This window comes from Macrotis lagotis, chromosome 2 (assembly GCF_037893015.1).
Source record: "Macrotis lagotis isolate mMagLag1 chromosome 2, bilby.v1.9.chrom.fasta, whole genome shotgun sequence".
Classification (NCBI taxonomy): Eukaryota; Metazoa; Chordata; class Mammalia; order Peramelemorphia; family Peramelidae; genus Macrotis; species Macrotis lagotis.
Window position 1 is genome coordinate 220,104,337 of NC_133659.1, and position 20,831 is coordinate 220,125,167.

The following is a 20,831-nucleotide window of genomic DNA, read 5'->3' on the forward strand; positions in this document are numbered from 1 at the left end:
GATTTTCTATACCAGCAGTTGAAATCATTGGTGCAGATACCCATATACATGCATACCCCCAAAATTATTTCCTTTTCCTCATGCTTATTCAGACATTTAGACATCATGTTTATTCAGACATGCTTATTCCATTCCTTCCAAAATATATCAAATTTAAATAAGATATTGGGTCTAAGATTCTAGAAGTCTTCTCTGATTTAACTCTTTCAACATCCAAATGCTTCCCAAAGAGTTGGAGATCCATAATTCAGTTAATTTGAACTATTTTTTAAATTTCAGATAATTACCCTTTCACATTTTAAGTGGGTAAATTTTTATTCATTTTTAAATAAATTTATTATTTCAACAAAATACAAAGATCATTTTCACCATATTTTTTGTAAGATTCTGAGTACCACTTTTTTCCCTCCCTCCTCTTGAACAGTAATAATCTGCTATAGGTTATACATGCATAACTATGTTAAACATATTTCCATATTAATCATGTAGTGAAAGAAGAATCAGAACAGAAGGGGGAAAAAGCCATGAGAGGGGGAAAAGCATAAAGCGTAAAACAATTTTTAAAAATTGTTCTTCCTTGAGGGCGGCTAGGTGGTGCAGTTGATAGAGCACCAGCCCTGGAATCAGGAGTACCTGAGTTCAAATTCGGCCTCAGACACTTAATTATTACCTAGCTGTGTGGCCTTGGGCAAGCCACTTAACCCCACTGCCCTACAAAAACTTTAAAAAAAAATTGTTCTTCCTTTACAGTCCATAGTTCTTTCTCTGGCTGTGGATGGTATCTTTTCTATCACAAGTCTTTCAGAATTAAAATTGTCTTTGTACTGCTAAGAAGAGCTAAGTCTATCATAGTGGATTATCACACAATATTGCTGTTAATGTGTACAATGTTCTCCTGATTCTGCTTACTTCCCTCAACAACAGTACATCAAGTCTTTCCAAGCTTTTCTAAAGTCCAGCTGCTCATGATTTCTTACAGAACAGTAGTACTCCATGACATTTATATACCACAATTTGTTCAACCATTCCCCAACTGATGGACATCCCCTCAATTTCCAATTCTTTGTTGTTACATAAAGAACTGCTATAAATATTTTTGTACATGTGGGTTGTTTTTCTTTTTTTATAATCTCTTTGGGATACAGACCTAGTAGTGATATTGCTGGATCAAAGGGTATGCACAATCTCTTATAGCCCTTTGGGCATAGTTCCAAATTTCTCTTCAGAATGATTAGATCAAGTCACACTCCACCAACAGTGCATTAGTGTCACAGTTTTTCCACATCCCCTCTAACATTAATCATTTTCTATTTTTTTAATATTGATCAATCTGATGGCTCAGAGTTTTTTTTAATTTCATTTCTTTTATCAATGATTTGTAACATTTTTTCATATGACTATAGATAGCTCCAATTTCTTCTTCTAAATTCAATTGGTGAATGATTTGAATTCTTATAAATTTGACTCAATTCTCTATGTTTTAGAAATGAATCTTTTATCAGAAATGCTAGCTATAAAGATTGTTTTCCAGCTTTCTGCATTCCTGTTAATCTTTTTTTTTTTAAGTTTTTGCAAGGCAATGGGCTTAAGTGTCTTGCCCAAGGCCACACACCTAGGTAATTATTAAGTGTCTGAGGCCAGAATTGAACTCAGGTACTCCTGACTCCAGGGCCAGTGCTCTATCCACTGCACCACCTAGTTACCCCATTCCTGTTAATCTTGGTTGCATTGATTTTATTTTTGCAAAAAGCTCTTAATGTAATCAAAGCTATCCATTTTGCATTTTATAATGTTCTCTCTCTCTCTCTTGTTTGGCCATAAATTCCCCTCTTCCTAGAGCTGATAAACTATTCCTTGTTCTCCTAATTGACTTACAGAATCACCTTTTACATCTAAATCATGTACCCATTTAGAACTTTATCTTGGTATAGGGTGTGAGATATTGGTCTATGCCTAGGGTTTGTGCCATACTATTTTCCAGTTTTCCCAGCAGTTTTTGTCAAATAGTGAGCTTTTATCCCAGAAGCTGGAGTCTTTGATTTATAAAACAGTTGATTACTATAGTCATTTACTGTTATTATTAATAAACTATTATGTGCAAGAGTCTGTATTGAAATTCAATTCTGACACCTTATTATGAAACCGAAATGATCTTAGAATTTCAAAAACTATGCAAATAAAAGCTCAAGCCAGTCCTACTAATCTGGTAAAACTTCCTCTTTGATAATGAATTATATGCTTGATATCTGGAGACCATTGTTTATAGGATCTTATTAAAGGATTGACAATGAAGTGATGTTTTTAGCCCCACCATCTAAATGAGGATCAAGGGCAGAAGAGATAAAAATGAAGTCACAGATTCTTGAAGTAATCATATTCATACACACACACACACACACACACACACACACACATATGTGCAAAGCCCTAGGCTATAAAACTTTTCTATCCTCATCAACCTTCTGAATTTCACCTGCTGAAATCTCTAGTTTTTCCTTCGTTTCTGTTTTCTTTCCCCTCTATCATGAGGTTCCTAGATCTGGGAAGCCTTGTCATTTTCTGTATTTCTTTAGGGATCATTAGGTCTTTTCTAACTTTCATAGATCCAGCTTAACACTCCTATGAGGATAAGTAAATCAGTTCAGGAGAAAGAAAACAGATCTCCACTGTCAACTAAGGCCCAGGAGCTACGTGAGGAAAATAGGCACCATACCCAAAGATCACCATCACAGACTGGAAGCTCCCTCCAAGATATATGGCAGATATTAGATCTGGGATCTAGTCCTTCTGGCTTCACCTCTCAAGATGACTCCATTCCAGGTAAGAAAAAGTAGTGATTTACAAAGAGTGGACACTTAGTAAAATTTGATAGTAAGGAGGATGGTGGTGATGATAATAATGAAGATTATGTTGTTGTACTTGAGGCTGTTCCAGAAACAAATGTAATGTTTTCCTCTTATTTCCAGGATTATAGAATTTAGAGCTAGAAGTTCATCTAGTTCAGCTCATTTTACAAATGAAAAAACACTGAGGCATTGCAAGAATAAATGATTTGCCCAAGATGACAGGGAATAAATAGCAGAACTGGGATTCAAATCATAAATCTACTCTTTCCACTACCATGATGCTTCTGTCCTTAAGATTTTTAGGGTTTTTTTATTGTAGTCCTATACTTCCCTTGTATAGCTTGAATACTAACAATAGCAAATGGGGGAAGTAATGTCTAAAGAGCAAAGAAGATCCAACCCTCTTTATTGCAGTGCTATCTTGCACAGTGGCATGCACATGATTATTAATATACATTGTTTAAAACAAAAATCTTTAACTGATTTGTAAACAATAATTATTTCTCACAGGTTATGTGCTATAATTTATACAATGCTTTCACTTTGTGAAAGGTGAACACACTTATCCTTATATCAGCAAAAATTCCCTCTAGTCTGAATAAGAAAAGTAGCTTCATGCCCTTATACTAGAGATGTAGTCAGACTCCAATTTGCACTGAACTTTTTCTTGTTAAACATTTTCTCTACTCTCACTTGGAGCATGCTTCTGGTAAATTGACATCTTAGCTCACAAATGGTAGATTGGTTGAAGTACATGAGCAAAGACTCCTGAAGGACCCAATTTGAGAAGGAGAAGAGAAACTCTTTGGAGTCAGATGGAAAAATGACTCCAATGTGACAGATATTTATGTGAATATTTATTGTGTCTTACACTTAGTTCATCTGGTAGGTTTGGACAGCAAGGTGTTATTCTGTGTTTTTGTCCTGAGTTCCTGACTGTAAGCTAAATATTTGTATTTATTTAGATCAGGTATTGTCAGTTTCTTGAGAAACAAAGGTAGCAATTTGCTGTCAGGAACTCAAGGAATGTCAGCTGACAATACTGGTGCTAGTTCAAGCTGTCAAGTTGTACTGCAAGGTTTCAGCAATTTCCTAACCCTCAGCAATCCATTCGGATTAAAGACATTAGCTACAAATTTTTACAGTAAACAAGAAATAAGTGATAAAGAGACCATCACAAGAATATGAAACCCGCAAAATCTAAGAAGAGGGAAGCACAGGAAGGGAAAGATTCTTTTGCTCTGGTTCTTAGGATCTTGGTCTCATATGTGATGTTTGTCAATTATGGGAGTGTCCTAGAGGTAAGAAAGTATATCCCTGAGCCTCTCTGCAGCAATGCTAATAGAGCCATCAGCTGATGTTGATGTGCTCTATATTAAGTTTCTGCTAAGGCTATATGGTAAATGCCACTTCTTTTTTTAATAGTATTTTTTCCAATTACATGTAAAAACAGTTTTTAACATTGCTTTTTTAATAAAATTTTGAGTTCCAAATTTTCTCCATCCTTCCTTTCTCCCCCCCCAAGATAGTAAGCAATTGTATTTGTGCAACATATTTCCCTATTAGTCATGTTGCAAAAAAATTACAGTTTGCAAAAGAAAAAAACATGAAAAAAATAAAATGAAAATAACATGCTTCAGTCTTCATTCAGACTTCCATCAATTTGTTCTCTGGATGTGGCTAGAATTTTCCAATTGATCAATGAATAGTATTGTTTTTTACTTTGTACAATGTTCTCCTGGTTCTGCTGAATTCATATCAGTCTTTCCAAGTTACTCTAAAATCTGCTGTTTGTCATTTCTTATAGCACAATGGTATTTCATTACATTCATATACCACAACTTGTTCAGCCATTCCCCAATTGATGACATCTTAATTTCCAATTTGCCACCACCACAAAAAGAGCTGCTAAAAATATTTTTGTGTGTGTTGGTCCTTTTCCCTGTTTTATGATCTCTTTGGGATAAAAACCTAGTTGTGGTATTTCTGGATCAAACGGTATGCACACTCTAATTGTCTTTGGACATAGTTCCAAATTGTCCTCCAGAATAATTGAATCAATTCACAGCTATAACAACAGTGCTTTTCCTACATCCTCTCAAATATTTAACATTTTCCTTTTCTGTCATATTTATCAGTCTGATAGGTGTGAAATGGTACTTAAGAGTTGTCTTAATTTGTATTTCTCTAATTAATAGTGAGTAAATGTCACTTCTCAAGGAGGCAGAGTGATTCAGTGGAAAGATAGCTAGATGTGGAACAAAATTTAGACTCAACTCCCAGCTTGTGAGACATTAAACAATTCTACTAACCTCTCTTAAAAGTGAAGAGGTTGAACTATATATTAGATTCAGCGGGTAAATTTGGGTAAATGTCCTTACCCAAATAGCCCCACTGAAGTTTCAGGACCCATCACTATAAATATGAGGATAGCTCCTGCTTGAGATTTCCATATAAATAGCCCCTTTTTTCCATGCAAGTCTAGACATGACCTAGAGGGCACCTTCTAAGTAAAAAAGAATATGAGAAAACCCTAACTTCCAAGAATATCTGAGAAGTATCCCTAGTGAGAGGGATCTCCATCAGATGGGGAATGACTGAATAAGTTATGATATAGGAATATGAAAAATTCTATTGTCCTATAAGAAATGATGAGGGGGGTGGTTTCAGAGAAACTTGAGAAGACTTACAAAAACTGGTCAAAAATAAAGTGAAGAGAACCAGGAATAAAAATAATCGACTGAAAGATTTAGTAATTCTGACCAACATTGTGACTTACCTCAATTCCAAAAAACTCAGAATGACAAAATACTATGTACATGCAGATAGAGAAATGATGAATTTAGAGTGCAGATTGAAGCATTTTCTTTTTCTTTTTTTAGAACATAGCTAATATGAAATTTTTTTAGTACTTCATATTTGTAATGGAATCTATACTTCTTGCTTTCTCAATGACTTGGAAAGGGAGTGAATTTAGAACTGAAAATGGAAAAAAAAGTTTAATTAGAAAAAATGCAAAGTATGAATATGAAAAAAGTGGATTTAGTAAATGCATAGGACCCACTCTGATAGCTTCTCTACAGCCTCAGGTTCATACCTCTTCTTTATTTCCAGGAGAGCTAGCAAAGCTCAATATTTCTTAAACAAAGTTGAGATTTTTCGAGGATATCACAAAAGAATATTAAAAAGGCTACAGTTATACAATTTAATTTAACTTCTAGAAGGTGACTACTACTACTACTACTGTCAGTCCTTCTGTATCAAAGAGAACCACACCAACCAATCAAATGATTGGAGGTATGAGTTACACAATTGTTTATTATAGTGAGAGGTATGCTGTGCAAGGCATCATTCTCACTTGCTTTTACCAGAATCTATCCCAGGACTTGATTTATAAGAAACACAACAAGTAGAAATAGTTTGGCTGCTGACAGATTCTCTTGGTCTTAAATGGTTTTGATTCCTCCCAGTGATGCATCTCAGGCAGGAATGTGAGGCTTAACATTAAACAGCCAAAGAAATATATGCCATATTGTTTCAGTGTGGCCCACATCCTATTGTTACAGAACCCCTATGACTGAGAAGGAGCTAGATTTTTAATGAATGGAGAACTGACCTCCAAGCCAGGAAAACAAGAGTCCCTTATCCTTCTGTTGATTGACTTACAATAGAAATGTCAAACTCACCAGGGCAAACTGCCTGTAAAATTCCATATGAGTTCCTCAGAGTCAGATTAAAATATAATTTGGAAATGCTTAACAAAAGAATAATATAATTCAACATAGATATTGCTATTTTGAGGTTTCCTAAGTCAATATCAGACAGGGATTTGAGTTCAACACTTTCTACTTAACAAAGAGTTCATTTTGGGGGCGGCTAGGTGGTGTAGTGGATAAAGCACTGGCCTTGGAGTCAGGAGTACCTGGGTTCAAATCCGGTCTCAGACACTTAATAATTACCTAGCTGTGTGGCCTTGGACAAGCCACTTAACCCCATTTGCCTTGCAAAAACCTAAAAAAAAAGTTTATTTTGCTCCATTTTCAAACCTGAACCACCAGGGAACTAGCTGGAAACAGTACTACCCCAAGCAATATGATAAAGGAGGAAGAAACAGGAATATACCATCAGCTGTTAGTGAAGGAAGGAGGTGATTTATGCTTTGTTTTATGGTTTTTTAAAAAATCTGGCAATATAATGAGGGTCAAAATAAGATTTGTGGCTAGAGGCAAATTACAAAGATCACATAATGCCATTATTTCTACAAGATCCTGATCAGTAATCAGTATTTTACATTTGGGGAATTTTGATTTAGCTCATGTTTGTCTCAAATGGCAGTTATTCTTTCTTCCTGTATTTCTAGGACTCACCTCTGGAAAATGATCTAGACTTATTCTAGTTGGTCCCAGATGGTAAAACTAGTCAGTGTTAAATAGAATTTGCAAAGGAGCAAATTTAGACTCCATGAAAGGAATAAAAATAGATTGGGTTACCCTCAAGAGATATGGTAATTTCCTCTTCTCTGAAGGTCTTCAAGCAAAATTTGGATAACCACTTGCCAGGTATATCACAGAACAGATTATCTTTCATCTCTTATTTGAACTAGATGACCTCTAAAGTCCTTTCTAGCTCCAGCATCACATGACTCTGTTACCTGATTCCAAGAGAAGTGCTTAGTCTAAAATCTTTTTTAAAGCTGCTTCTTCCATGAAATAAAATTTGAGTTCCTCAAAGTAACAATTCGGGGATAACTAGGTAGTGTAGTGGATAGAATGCCAGCCCTGGAGTCAGGTGGACTTGAGTTCAAATATTCTTGTATGTTTTTACAACTGCTCATAATCATGGGTTGAGTTCTCTGGATAGCTGCAAACTCCCAATTCAAAATTATATACACTGTGACATTCATTACCCTTCTAAAACTAGCTATCAGGGATATAATACCATACCTTTGTGTGATTACTCCAGAATAATTTCATTTGCTTCTACAGATTTCATTATTCTTCTATGAGTTCTCTGTACTTGACTGGGCACCTGAGTTCTCCCCACTAAATGGTAGACTGCACCAAACTTTCTGGTTTTCTGAATTCATCTTTACCATGTGACTTCAGATTTTATAAACTTTGAATTTTTCCCATTTGTAAAAGCAGTGCCATTAAGACTATCTCACAGTCCATTTTTGACTTCAGGTGACTGTCAGTGCTATAATGTTTTTATCATATTTCTGAGGCAGACATTCCATATTTCTTCCCTAGAAGAAATTATTCTAACTTCCTGCTGTTGGATCTATCCCTGCACTTGGTGCTTCATATGACCTTTCTTTCTGATCAGTCCTGATAATCTGTTTCCAAATACTCATTGCTTGAGAATTTTAAACTTCTGTAGTATTCTCTTATCTTCTGAGAGAAGTTTGGTAATCAGTTTCCAAGCACCTGGAGTTTTAAAAAGGGGTTGTATTCTCAAATGACTTACAGAAAAAAAAAAAGTGTTTTGTCGCTTTGTATCACTTAATGAGTATCTTATGTCCTTCAAGGCATCAGTATCATTTTTCAAAATGTTATTGATATCTTTGATTCTTTTAGTTCTGTGGTATTCCTTTGACTAGGGATCCTCTGTGTGGCCCCAGGTATACTGTTGGACTGCTGTGCTCTAGGGAGGCAGTATGCATATTGCTCATATCAGCCTCATATCAGTTTTTGTAATGGATATAGATATTCATTATTTAAATCCAGCCCTGCTTAAATTATCTCAAAGAAACTTGTCCAATTTCCAAAAAAAATATAAAAGAGAAAAAAGTGAGGCTTCAGCCCAATTCCCCAACAAAAGCCTAAAATCTATAACATACTTAGTAATAATCAAGAAATCTAGGGGGGTGGAGCCAAGATGGCAACTAGAAAGGATCGAGTCTTAGGCGCTCTCTGATAAAACTTCTAAACTAAGGACTCTAACTAAACTTTCAAGAGACAGAACCCACAAAGGGACCCAGAGAGTCAGTCCTCCTACTCAAGGTAACCTGGAAAAGAGCAGAAAGGCTCTGCTCCCCGGGGTCAGAGGGGTGGCCTGCCAGAGCGAAAGAACTTCAGCCTTCCAGAGGCAGCCCCAGGGCGCTGGGAGCCAGGGCTCACAGCAGCAGGGGAGTCTCCTGAGCTACACCCCGGGGAGCACCGGCACAAAGTGGGGGAACAGCGGGGGACCTCTGCCAGAGCGAGCACATGGAGCCCAGCCCTCAGGGCACACAGCTAGTAGCTTGGTATTTCGGCAGCCCAGATCCAGGAACAGAAGCAGGCAGAGCCTGTAAGCAGGAGCCTCCAGGGCATGAGCCCATTGAGCTGAGGGAGGGGAGTGAAGAGAGAGAGACTGCAGAGCTCTGTCCTCTGCCCCTGGAACAGGACTCTGAATACATTCAGATCCTGATCACAGTCTAGGCCCCCACACAGAACAGCAGCGGCCCCCTCCACCTCAGGCCCATGGCAGATGGGAGCGCGTATGGTTATTCACAGACCAGGAGGGAGGACAGAGCCTCACACACTGAGACTCTTGTGGGAGTGCGCCAAAAGCTCATGAAGCACCCCAAAAATAGGCTTAGGCTGGGAAAATGAGCAAGCAGAGAAAAAAGAGGAACACCATTGAGAAATACATTATCTATGATCCCAAGAAGGATGAATATACTCAATCTGAAGATGAGGAAACACAAGCTCCTGCATCTAAAGACTCCCAGAAAAACAGAAACTGGGATCAGGCTATGACAGAGCTCAAAAAAGATTTTGAAAATCAAATGAGGGAGTTAGAAGAAAAACTGAGAAAAGAAATGAGAGAGATGCAGGAAAAACATGAAAACGAAGTCAGCAGCTTAGTCAAGGAAATCCAAAAAAATGCTGAAGAAAATAGCATGCTAAAAACCAGCTTAGGTCAAATGGATAAAACAGTTCAAAAAGTTATGGAGGAGAAGAAAGCTTTAAAAAGCAAAATTGGCCAGATGGAAAAAGAGATAAGAAAACTCTCTGAGAACAAATCCTTCGGACAAAGAATAGAATTCAGGGAGATTGATGAATTTACCAGAAATCAGGAATCAATACTTCAAAACCAAAAAAATGAAAAATTAGAAGAAAATGTGAAATATCTCATTGAAAAAACAACTGATATGGAAAACAGACTTAGGAAAGATAATTTAAAAATTATTGGAATACCTGAAAGTCATGATCAGGAAAAGAGCCTTGACATCATTTTCAAAGAATTACTACAGGAAAATTGCCCTGATATTCTAGAAGCAGAGGGCAAAATAGAAATGGAGAGAATCCACCAATCCCCCCCGAGAAAGAGATCCCAAAAACCCAACCCCTAGGAATATTATAGCCAAGTTCCAGAACTCCCAAGTCAAAGAGAAAATATTACAAGCAGCCAGAAGGACACAGTTCAAATATCGTGGAGCTGCAGTCAGGATCACACAAGACATAGCAGCAACTACACTGGAAGCTCATAGGGCTTGGAATATAATATACCAGAAGGCAAAAGAGCTTAGAATGCAACCGAGAATCAACTACCCAGCAAGGCTGAATGTCCTCTTCCAGGGAAAAAGATGGACTTTCAATGAGCCAGGGGAATTTCAAATGTTCCTTTTGGAATGGCCAGAGCTGAACAGAAGGTTTGATCTTCAGATACAGGACTCAGGTGAAGCACAGAGATTGGAGGAGAGGGAGAAAATATGAGGGACTTAATGATGATGAACTGCATTTATTCCTGCATAGAAAAATGACACTGATAGTACTTATATGAAACTTCTCAGCTAATAGAGGAGGTAGAGGGAGCTTTTATAGTTGAAGCACAGGAGAAAGCTGAATTTGAAGAAAAAATATGGTGTAAAAATGGAGTCAATAGAAAAAAAGGGAAATGTAATGGGAGAAAGGAAAAGGAGAGGGGGAATAGGCCAAGATATTTCATTTTTCTTTATTACAATGAGCTATTGCAATGATATGGAAGGGAGGAAGGCAAGGGGAAATAAGGGAACCTTTGCTCTCATCAGAGGTGGCTAAGGAGAGGAAACAGCATATATATACTCAATGGGGTATAGACATCTGGAGTAAGAAGGAGGGGGGAGCAGGGGGAAGGGGTGGGGATGTGAATAAAGGAGGAGAGGATGGACCATGGGGGGAGAGTGGTCAGATATAGCACATTTTCTTTTTTACTTTTTGCAAGGGGCTGGGATTGGAAGGCCTGTCCAGTACCATGGGCCCAGGTGGATTCTGGGCCCAAGGGGTGGTAGGGGGGCTCAGGGCCTCTTGGCCCCAGGACCAGGGATCTGTCTGCTGTGTCACTCAGCTACCCTACAGCAGAGTCAGAGTGAAAGGAGAGAAAAAAATATAGTATATGGTAGTGGAGAAATAAGAAAGGAGGGAGTTGCAATCAGCAATGGCAACGTTGGAAAAATATGGAAGTAACTTTTGCAATGGACTTACTATAAAGAATGTGATCCACCCATGACAGAGTTGTTGGTGTTGGAACAAAGACTGAAGCACATTTTTTATCATTATTATTATTATTATTATTATTATTATTATTATTATTATTATTATTTGGGGTAGGGTGCCGGGTAAATGGGGCTGGGTGGCCTGCCTGGGGCCAACATAGCAGGGTGATCTTTGAGTGTCTGAGGCCGGATTTGGACCGAGGTGCTCCTGGCTCAAGGGCCAATGCTCCGTCTACCACCCAGCCACCCCTACTATTATTACTATTTTATTTTATTTTGGGTCCTTTTTTTTCTTCTTTTTGGTTTTTGCAGGGCAGTGGGGATCAGGTAGCTTGCATGTCACATGGCTAGGTGATTGTTGGGTCTACGGGGCTGGATGTGGGTTCGGATGCTCGTGGCTCCAGGGCTGGTGCTTCATCCATTGCGCCACCTGGCCATACCTACAATTATTACTAGTTTTTTTATTTTAATTTTTTTCTCTCCCCTTTACTTCATTGGTCAAGCAAGTCTATATTCTTGGGGGGAGGGGTATTTCATTTACTCTTAAATAAGTATATTTTATTAATGTAAAAAAAATTTGTACAAAATGAGAATAAAAAATAAAAATTTTTAAAAAAGGAAGAAATCTAGAGAGAAATAAAAAAATAGCACCGCACAGAAAATTTGCTGGAAGACCATAGGCAATAGTAAAGGGGGGTCCACAAATTCAAGGAATGAGAGGAGGGCCAGGCACACTTATATAAACCCTATATCTGGAAACAGAGAGCAGAAGACTTCTCCAAGATCTCCAGGGTGATCATAAACCAATTGGACTTTGGTAGCTACTGGGAGGAACAGCATCCTATCCAGGCAGTGTTCAAACAAGAACATGCCAGATTCAGGGGTTCCTATGACTATGGTCACAGATGCCAGAGAGGGCCCTGAAGATCCAGCACTCTAAACTTCAAAGCCTCTAGGAGTTCTAACCCCAAGAGTTGGAAATCATCCCAGGAAGCCATGACCCAGGTTGAGACCAAGCACAGCCAGCCACTCACCCAAAAGGTGGAGTCAAGAAGATCTAAGTTCAAATCCATCCTCGTACACCATGAAGATAATGATAATGGTAACAATAATAGCAATAATAATAGTTAGCATTTCTATAACAGTGCCAGGCACTGATCACAGTGTTTTTCATATATTATTTCATTTGATCCCCACAGCAACTCTGTGAAGTAAGGAATAGCATTATGATCCCCTTTTTGCAGGGGAGGAAACAGGGAAGTGAGTTACACATCTTGCCGAAGGTCCCACAGCTAGTAATTATCTGAGGGTGAATTTGAACTCAAGACTTTCTGACTTTCAGATCCAGTGCTCTATCCATTGTACTACCTATTTTACAAGATAGGTTAACTTCAGATTCTTCAGCTTCAAATTGGGGATCATTAATAGCATCTGTTTCACAGAATTGTTCTGAGGATCAAATACTTATTCCCTCTCCTTTCCAAAAGTACAGCAGAGGTCCCAATTCAGGAGCTAATGCTGGAGAGATGAATACAATTAAGAAAATGGCAATCACTATAAGGAATTATAACAGGGATACCAAAAAGTTGAAATTAGAAAAAAAGAAAAACTAACAGCTATGAGCCAGAACTGGGGGGGGAGGGAGAAATGGATTTTTCCACAAGGACTTTATAAATACCTCAAAGAAAGGAAAGAAGAGAAGAAGTGAAATGAAAGCTATGGAGGAAAGTTAGAATATCTTGACTTCATATCAGTAAAAATTACCTAGGTAACAGTTTCCCTGAACATTAGAATAGACCAAAAAGAAATTCATGATGCCATAAGACAGCCATCAAAAGGCTAGAAAAGGGGTAAAATATCTGATTCCAGAAACAAAAACAAAAAGTGACAAGTATAACATACCAGAGAGGGATCATTTAAGTATCATTGTATTCTTGCAGGGAACTGAGATGGAAGAGCAGTAAGAAGTATAGGTATCCCCTCCCTCAAAACTCCAGATTTTGAAATGAAAATAAAAACAAAACCATTATGTGATAGGGATGTTCAAAACAAAATCTCAAAAGAGAATAACAAAAAAGAAAATCTACAAATAAAACCTCAGTGAAAAACAGAGCTTAGGTGAGGCTAAGATAGCAAGATGGCAGAGTAAAGGCAAGGACTCCTGTGAGCTCTCCCCCAAACCACTCCAAATACCTTTAAATAATGACTCCTAACCAAATTATAGAACCCACAAAAAGATTGAGTGATGCAATCTTCCAGCCCAGGACAACCTGGAAGATCTGCAGGATGGGTCTATTACACTAGAGTTAGGGCCTTCAGTGAAACCCAGTGAAACCCAGGCACTGAAGCAAAACAGCTTCAGTCTTCCAGAAACACACCAAGGGGCACCTGTGTCTTTGATACCTGTGGTAGTTTCCAGACACCTCAGCTTAGGGATTGCAAAGGACAACTTTGAAGGTCAGCAGGAAAACTCAGCCACATCAAAGTGAGAGCAGAACCCAATCCAGGGTAGGCCTCACAGCAGCCCTGGTCTCAGAAGCCACTAGTCAGGGAGCCATCCAGCACCTGCTTCCAGAGCACCCAGCCCACAGATAGTAAGGGGGCTGGGGAAAACTACACAGCTCTCTTTGCTGTCTCTGAGGCAAGACTTTGGTGTTTTGGCCATACTTAAATAGAATGTGCCCTTCACCCTGGAAGCAGAGTTCCACCTTAACAAAGAATTAAAATCAAGTCATAGAATGGAGAAATGAGCGAACAACAGAAGAAAAAAACCCAAACATAGACAATTAATTACTTTGGTCTTATAGAAGATCAAAATACACATTCAGAAAATACAAAAGTCAAAACTCCTATATCCAAAACCTCCAAAAAAAATATGAATTGGTCTCAGGCTATGGAAGAGCTCAAAAATTCTCTAGGAAAATTGTCCTGAAATCCTAGAAGCAGAGGGTAAAATAAAAATTGAAAGAATCCATCGATCATCTTCTGAGATTCCAAAATGAAAACTGCCATAAATATTATAGCTAATTTCAGAACTCCCAAATCAAGAAAAAAATATTGCAAGCATCCAGAAAGAAACAATTCAAATATCATGGAGCTACAGTCAGGATAACACAGGATTTAGCAGCTTCTACATTAAGGGCTCATAGGGCTTGGATTATGATATTCAAGAAGGCAAGAGAGTTGAGATTACAACTGAGAATCAACTACCCAGCAAAACTGAGCATCATCTTTCAGGGAAAAATATGAACATTCAGTGAATGAGGGGACTTTCAAACTTCTCTGATGAAATGACCAGAGCTGAACAGAAAGTTTGATCTTCAAGTACAAGACTCCCATGAAGCTTAGAGGTTGGATGAGAAGGGCAAATCATAAGGGATTTAATGGTGTTGAACTGCTTGCATTCCTGCATGGGAAGATGATACTAATAACTCATATGAACCTTCTCATTTATGGGGCAGTTAGAAGAAACATATAGGCAAGGCACAGGAGGTAGTTGAATTTGAAAAGTATAAGATATTAAAAAGATGGAGTTAATGGGGAAGAAAGAACTGTACTGGGAGAAAGAGGAAGGAAAGGTTATTTCATATAAAAGGCAAGAAAAAACTTTCACAGTGGGAAGGGGGAGGGGAGCTGAAAGGGAATGAGTGAGCTAATTCTCTTAACAGAATTAGCTCATAGAAGGAATAACATACATACCCGGTTGGGCATAGAAATCTATCTTACCCTAAAGGAAAATAAGAGAGGAAAGGGATGGGAAAAAGGAGACGGGGAAGGTAGTTAAGGGTGTATGATAGAAGAGAGGGAAGATTGTGAAAGAGGGTAGTCAGAATCAATATACTTTTGAAGAGTAACAGGGTGAAAGCAGGAAAATAGAATAAATGGGAGTGGGGGATTAGGATTGAGGAAATTCAGATGTACTTTATTTTTCTTGAGTTTCTCATTTCTTTGTGAAAGGGGAGTAGTTATGTTTACTTTTACAATATGACTATTGTAGTGATGTTTTTCATGGCTACACATTTTTAACTTACACCAAATAACTTGCTTTCTCAATGAGGGGAGTAGAATGGAAGGAAGGAAAAGAATGTGGAACTCAAGGTTTTGGAAGTAAATGTTGAAACTTGTTTTTGCATATAGCTGGAAAAAAATTTAAATTACATTTTTAAAAAATGGAATACATAGCTTAGATACAAATTCAACTAGAATTCCTGGAAGAGGTAAAGCAAGTCTTTTTAAAAATAATTTTGAAATTTTTTATTGATGAAATGAGCACTAGAAGAAAATATTGGAAAAGAAATTACAGCTATGAAAGAAAGAATTGGAAAGGGACTATCTCAAAACAAAACCAACTGATTTGGAAAACAGATTAAGGAGGAAAAAATCAAGAGATTGGGTTATCTGAAAGTCATAACCAAAATTAGAGCCTGAACATCATATTTCTTTTTTTTTAATTTAAATCTATTTTTATTAAAGATATTATTTGAGTTTTACATTTTTCCCCCAATCTTGCTTCCCTCCCCCCTCCCCCCAACAGAAAGCACTCTGTCAGTCTTTACTTTGTTTCTATGTTGTACCTTGATCCCAATTGGGTGTGATGAGAGAGAAATCATATCCTTAAAGAGAAAAGAAGTCTAAGAGGTAACAAGATCAGACAATAAGCTGTCTGGTTTTTTTTTTTTCTAAATTAAAGGGAATAGTCCTTGCACTTTGTTCAAACTCCACAGCTCCTTATCTGGATACAGATGGTACTCTCCTTTTCAGACAGCCCAAAATTGTTCCCAATTGTTTCACTGATGGAATGAGCAAGTCCTTCAAGGTTGGACATCACTCCCATGTTGCTGTTAGGGTGTACAGTGTTTTTCTGGTTCTGCTCATCTCACTCAGCATCAGTTCATGCAAATCCCTCCAGGTTTCCCTGAAATCCCGTCCTTCCTGGTTTCTAATAGAACAATAGTGTTCCATGATATACATATACCACAGTTTGCTAAGCCATTCCCCAATTGAAGGACATTTACTGGATTTCCAATTCTTTGCCACCACAAACAGGGCTGCTATAAATATTTTTGTACAAGTAATGTTTTTACCCTTTTTCCCCATCTCTTCAGGGTATAGACCCAGTAGTGGTATTGCTGGGTCGAAGGGTATGCACATTTTTGTTGCCCTTTGGGCATATGAACATCATATTTCAAGAAATCTTAAAAGAAAGAAAACTGCCTATATCTCTTAGAATAGAAGATATAATAAATATAGAATCTACCAGTCACTTCCTGAAAGAAACACCCAAATGACAACTCCTACTACAAGAAGAAAATGATGATTTGGGAATATTATCTTTTTTAAAGCAAAGAATATAGGCTTATAACCAAGAATAACTTACCCAACAAAAATGAGTATAATTCTACAGGGGGAAAATTTGACTTTTAGTTAAATAGGAAACTTCCCAGCATTTCTGATGAAAAGACCAGAGCTGTGCAGAATCTTTGAAATTCAAGCAAACACAGGCATAAAGAGAAATAGAAAAAGATAAATACAAGGTTAAACTGATTATATTCAGTATGGGGAGATAATAATACATATTTCCCCTCTGAACCCTATCATCATCTGGGGTCATAGAGGGAATCTAATTAGGCAGGACCTGGGAGAAGAAGTTGTTTGTCTTTCATTTTCGAAGATCATGACATCAGAGAGGTCATGACAAGCACGTGAATTGGATTTGAGTGAGGGGTGCTGTGCACCAACCTCACTTTCTCCTCCAGAGCCATCTGAGTCCAGTGTTAGATATGGATCAGGATGACTGGAGATGACGCTGGATGCCAGGCATTCAGGGTTAAGTGACTTGCCCCAAATCACATAGCTAGAAAGTGTCAAGTGCTTAGTGGATAAATCACAGACCCTGGATTCAAGAGAACTTGGTCTCAGACATTTAACAATTAACCTAGCTGTATGACCTTGGGCAAGTCACTTAACCCCATTGCCTTAAATATTTTTTTAATTTCAAGTGTCTGAGGTTGGATTTGAACCCAGGTCCTTTTGACTCCAGGGCTAGGGTTCTATCCAGTGTGCACAGGACCTGGGAATAGTACTGTTTTATCTTTTTTTTTTACTTTTTTTTATTTAAGGTAATGGGGTTAAGTGACTTGACCAAGGTCAAACAGCAGTACTGTTTTATCTTGATGGTCTTTTAAAAAAAGAGGGGAAGAGGAAGGGAAGGAAGATTACAGAAAATTCTGTCAGGTAAGGTATACAAGGAGGAGAGGGGTAGGGAAGTGAATTATCCTTGATCATCACTCTGTAAAGATACACATACATGCACAAGAACATACTTGTGAGAACATACACAGAGTGGGTTCAGAAAAGATAGCAACAAGAAAATAGAGGGGAAAGGGGAAACGGGGGTGGGGAGAGAAGGCAAGTAGATTAAAAGAGGGATTAGTCTTAAAATAAATTCCGGGGATAAAAAAAAAAAAAAGCATTTAAAGCTCCCTTTTGTGTTATCAAAGAATGGGAATCTTGAGGGAGTACTCATCAAATGGGAAATGGTTGAACAAGTTATAGTATATAAATGTAAAGAAATATTATTGTCCTTTTAGGAAATGATAGTAGTTTCAAAGAAAACTGAAAAGACTGATATGAACTGATGCAGACTGAAGTGAATAGGAATAGGAGAAAAATTTATACTATAAGTATAGTTGTTTTAACCACAAATGGGTTAAGATAGGAAAAAAATAAATACTATATACACAAAAATTATTCATTGCAATTTTTTGTAGTATCAAAGAACTTGGGATAAAAAAAATGTCCATCAATTGGGGAATAGCTAAAAATATGTTATATAAATGTAAAAGAATAGTACTGTAATATAAGAAACAATGAATATGAAGATGTCAGAAAAGTATGGGCACACTTATATGAAAATAACATAAAATAATTATAACATATAAAAAGAAAAAACCAAATGACCAAAATTGAATACTACATGAGATAAAATTTAATATTTTTGGTTAAAATAAAAATAACAGTAATATAAGTAAGACATTTAGTTTATTCTCCAAGATTTACCAAAAAAACTATAGGTGGTGGCCATCTATCCAAGATGACACACTAAGCAGAGGGAGGCAGGATATTTATATATCAGAAAAGGATAAGGGAACCATTAAACCTTCTTGGAGGCCTTTCTATTAGATTGCACAATATTAGGTTGCACAACAGCTTGTTCTTGAGGATAAATAGTTAACTCTCTTTCCTGTATTAATCAGACTTTTTTACTAGGAATATAAGCTTGAAATAATTATTAAAATTTCTCAGTGATTATAATGAACAATTTTGACTCTCAGGAAGAAGCAGAACAAATATAACTCCTCTTTATTGCAGAATTGGAGGAATATGCTCTCATATATATATATATATATATATATATATATATATATATATGCTGTGAGATATGTTGTCATAATGGTTAGTTTTACTGAATTTTTTTCTCTATGCTAACATTTGCTACAGGGCATAACTCTTGAGTAATAGAAGCATGTATTTAGTAATTAATATGATATTAAAAAAACCATCAATAAAAGTAAGATAACATTTAAATTTTCTTAAGAGAAAAAAAACATTCTTTGTGTCTGAAAAATTAGGGTGTCCAAAAAGAAAAATTCTAAAAATCCTTAAAAATGTGAAGGGCATCCTATATCTAGGATAAAGGTCCTATAATGTAGCACCCCTTAGGCCTACTCCCCAACTTGAGAGGGAAAGTGAAAGACATACATACATGCATACGTACATATAATCAAGGCAATTCATAGATATAGGGCCTCAGTATCCTTTCTCCAGTCTTCATAAATCTTCTGTGTGAGTTGGTGCTAGACCATTTATTTGAGACTAGGGTTGTTCTTCACCTCTCCTAGATGGATTACTTAGCTGCTAGGCTTAGTCTTCACAGGACATGGTGTCTATTTGGAAGGTCACTCCTATTTTCCTTTTTTTCTCCTCACTGGGCACTACTTCCAGTTTAAAATTTTTCCACAATTGATAGCAAGGGCTCTGCTGTGCTCTTTTTTTTTTTCTTTTAGGTTTTTGCAAGGCAAACAGGGTTAAGTGGCTTGCCCAAGGCCACACAGCTAGGTAATTATTAAGTGTCTGAGACCAGATTTGAACCCAGGTACTCCTGACTCCAAGGCCAGTGCTTTATCCACTACACCACCTAGCCGCCCCATGCTGTTCTCTTTTCAAAGAGAAGAGACTTTTAGCCTAGGACTGACAGAAGCAAGCCTCAATAGTTCTTTCCTCTCAAGTACTTAAGACTTTGAAGCTTGCTTCCTTCTAGGCTGGAGATGAGAAGATAGTTTTAGCCTCTACTTTTATCCATTTTTCCTAGTTCAAGTCTGGATTTCCTTGATGATCAATCTTACTCCAATTTATGGTGACTATTTGGTTTACTTCTTCATATTTGCAAATTAACTAGGCAATGATTATAAATCAGCCACCAAAAAGCTCCCCGCATCCCTAGATTTTTTTTAACTTTAAGAGTTTCCTGATCTCATATGCAAATAAACGAGTAGGTAAAAAGTAAGAAAGCAATTTATGCAAAATCTCTGTAGATTTACTTGGTTGTTTGCCTCCCCTTTTTATATCCAAATAAGCTATTCACAGTTTCTCTTCTTTATCTGGTATAAATAAGCCTATTCAAAGGTTTTTTGGGGTTTTTTTTTTTGTGCAAGGCAGATGGGGTTAAGTGGCTTGCCCAAGGCCACACAGCTAGGTAATTATTAAGTGTCTGAGACCAGATTTGAACCCAATTACTCCTGACTCCAGGGCCGGTGCTTTATCCACTGCACCACCTAGCCGCCCCCAAAGTTTTTTTAATATACTAAGTGAGGTGCAGAATCTGTCTTAGATAATAAACTAAATCTCTAACTTATATTACTGTTATTTTTATTTTAGCCAAAATTTATTAAGTTTTACATCACATAGCATTCAATTTTGTTCATTTGATTTGTATGTACAAAAGAGATAAAAAGTAATCTTGAGGTGAAATTACTATTAGCTGAGGTGGTGGGGAGGGTTTGGGGAGGGGAGTGACATGAAGGAGAGCATTTCAGGTTGGGGGAATGGTAGGAGAGGGAAACAATCAGAGCAGGAGCAGAAAGACAAAGAGTGTACCATGTGATGAGCAACCAAAAACTAATTTGTCTTTATTGTAGAGTTACTGGAGGAGGGATTAAAAGTAGAATGGGATTAAATTAAGGTTTTTAAATTAAAAAAAATTTATATTTCATCATTAAAATATGGTGAGCCTCTAGAGTTTATTAAGTAGTGGAGAACATGGTCAGACTTGGTGGCTTTTTGGTGAAGTGGAGAGAGGCTTGAAGTAGAGAACCCAGATTGTTGCAGTGGGCTAGGCACAAGATGACAGGAGCCAACAGTGTCACACACAGAGTTCTTTGCTCTGATTGTGAATGGAGAGAAAGTGGTAGATGTGACAGATGTGATGGAAGTAAAAAATACAAGGTTTGGCAATTAGATATAAAGAA

At 37.4% G+C, this 20,831-nt stretch overlaps 1 protein-coding gene across 13 annotated transcripts in view; it reads left to right on the forward strand.

The window, feature by feature from the left end:
• The window catches only part of CCDC57 (coiled-coil domain containing 57), a 290,352-nt gene that overhangs the window by 217,575 nt on the left and 51,946 nt on the right, over positions 1–20,831 (forward strand). For 12 of the 13 annotated variants that reach the window (XM_074224817.1, XM_074224825.1, XM_074224822.1 and 9 more), the window contains one exon: positions 2,604–2,820. The exons of the other annotated variant lie outside the window; for it this stretch is intronic. In XM_074224817.1, the coding sequence (XP_074080918.1) occupies positions 2,604–2,820 (217 nt within the window). The remainder of the gene's footprint in view (positions 1–2,603; positions 2,821–20,831) is intronic. 13 annotated transcript variants of the gene reach the window in all.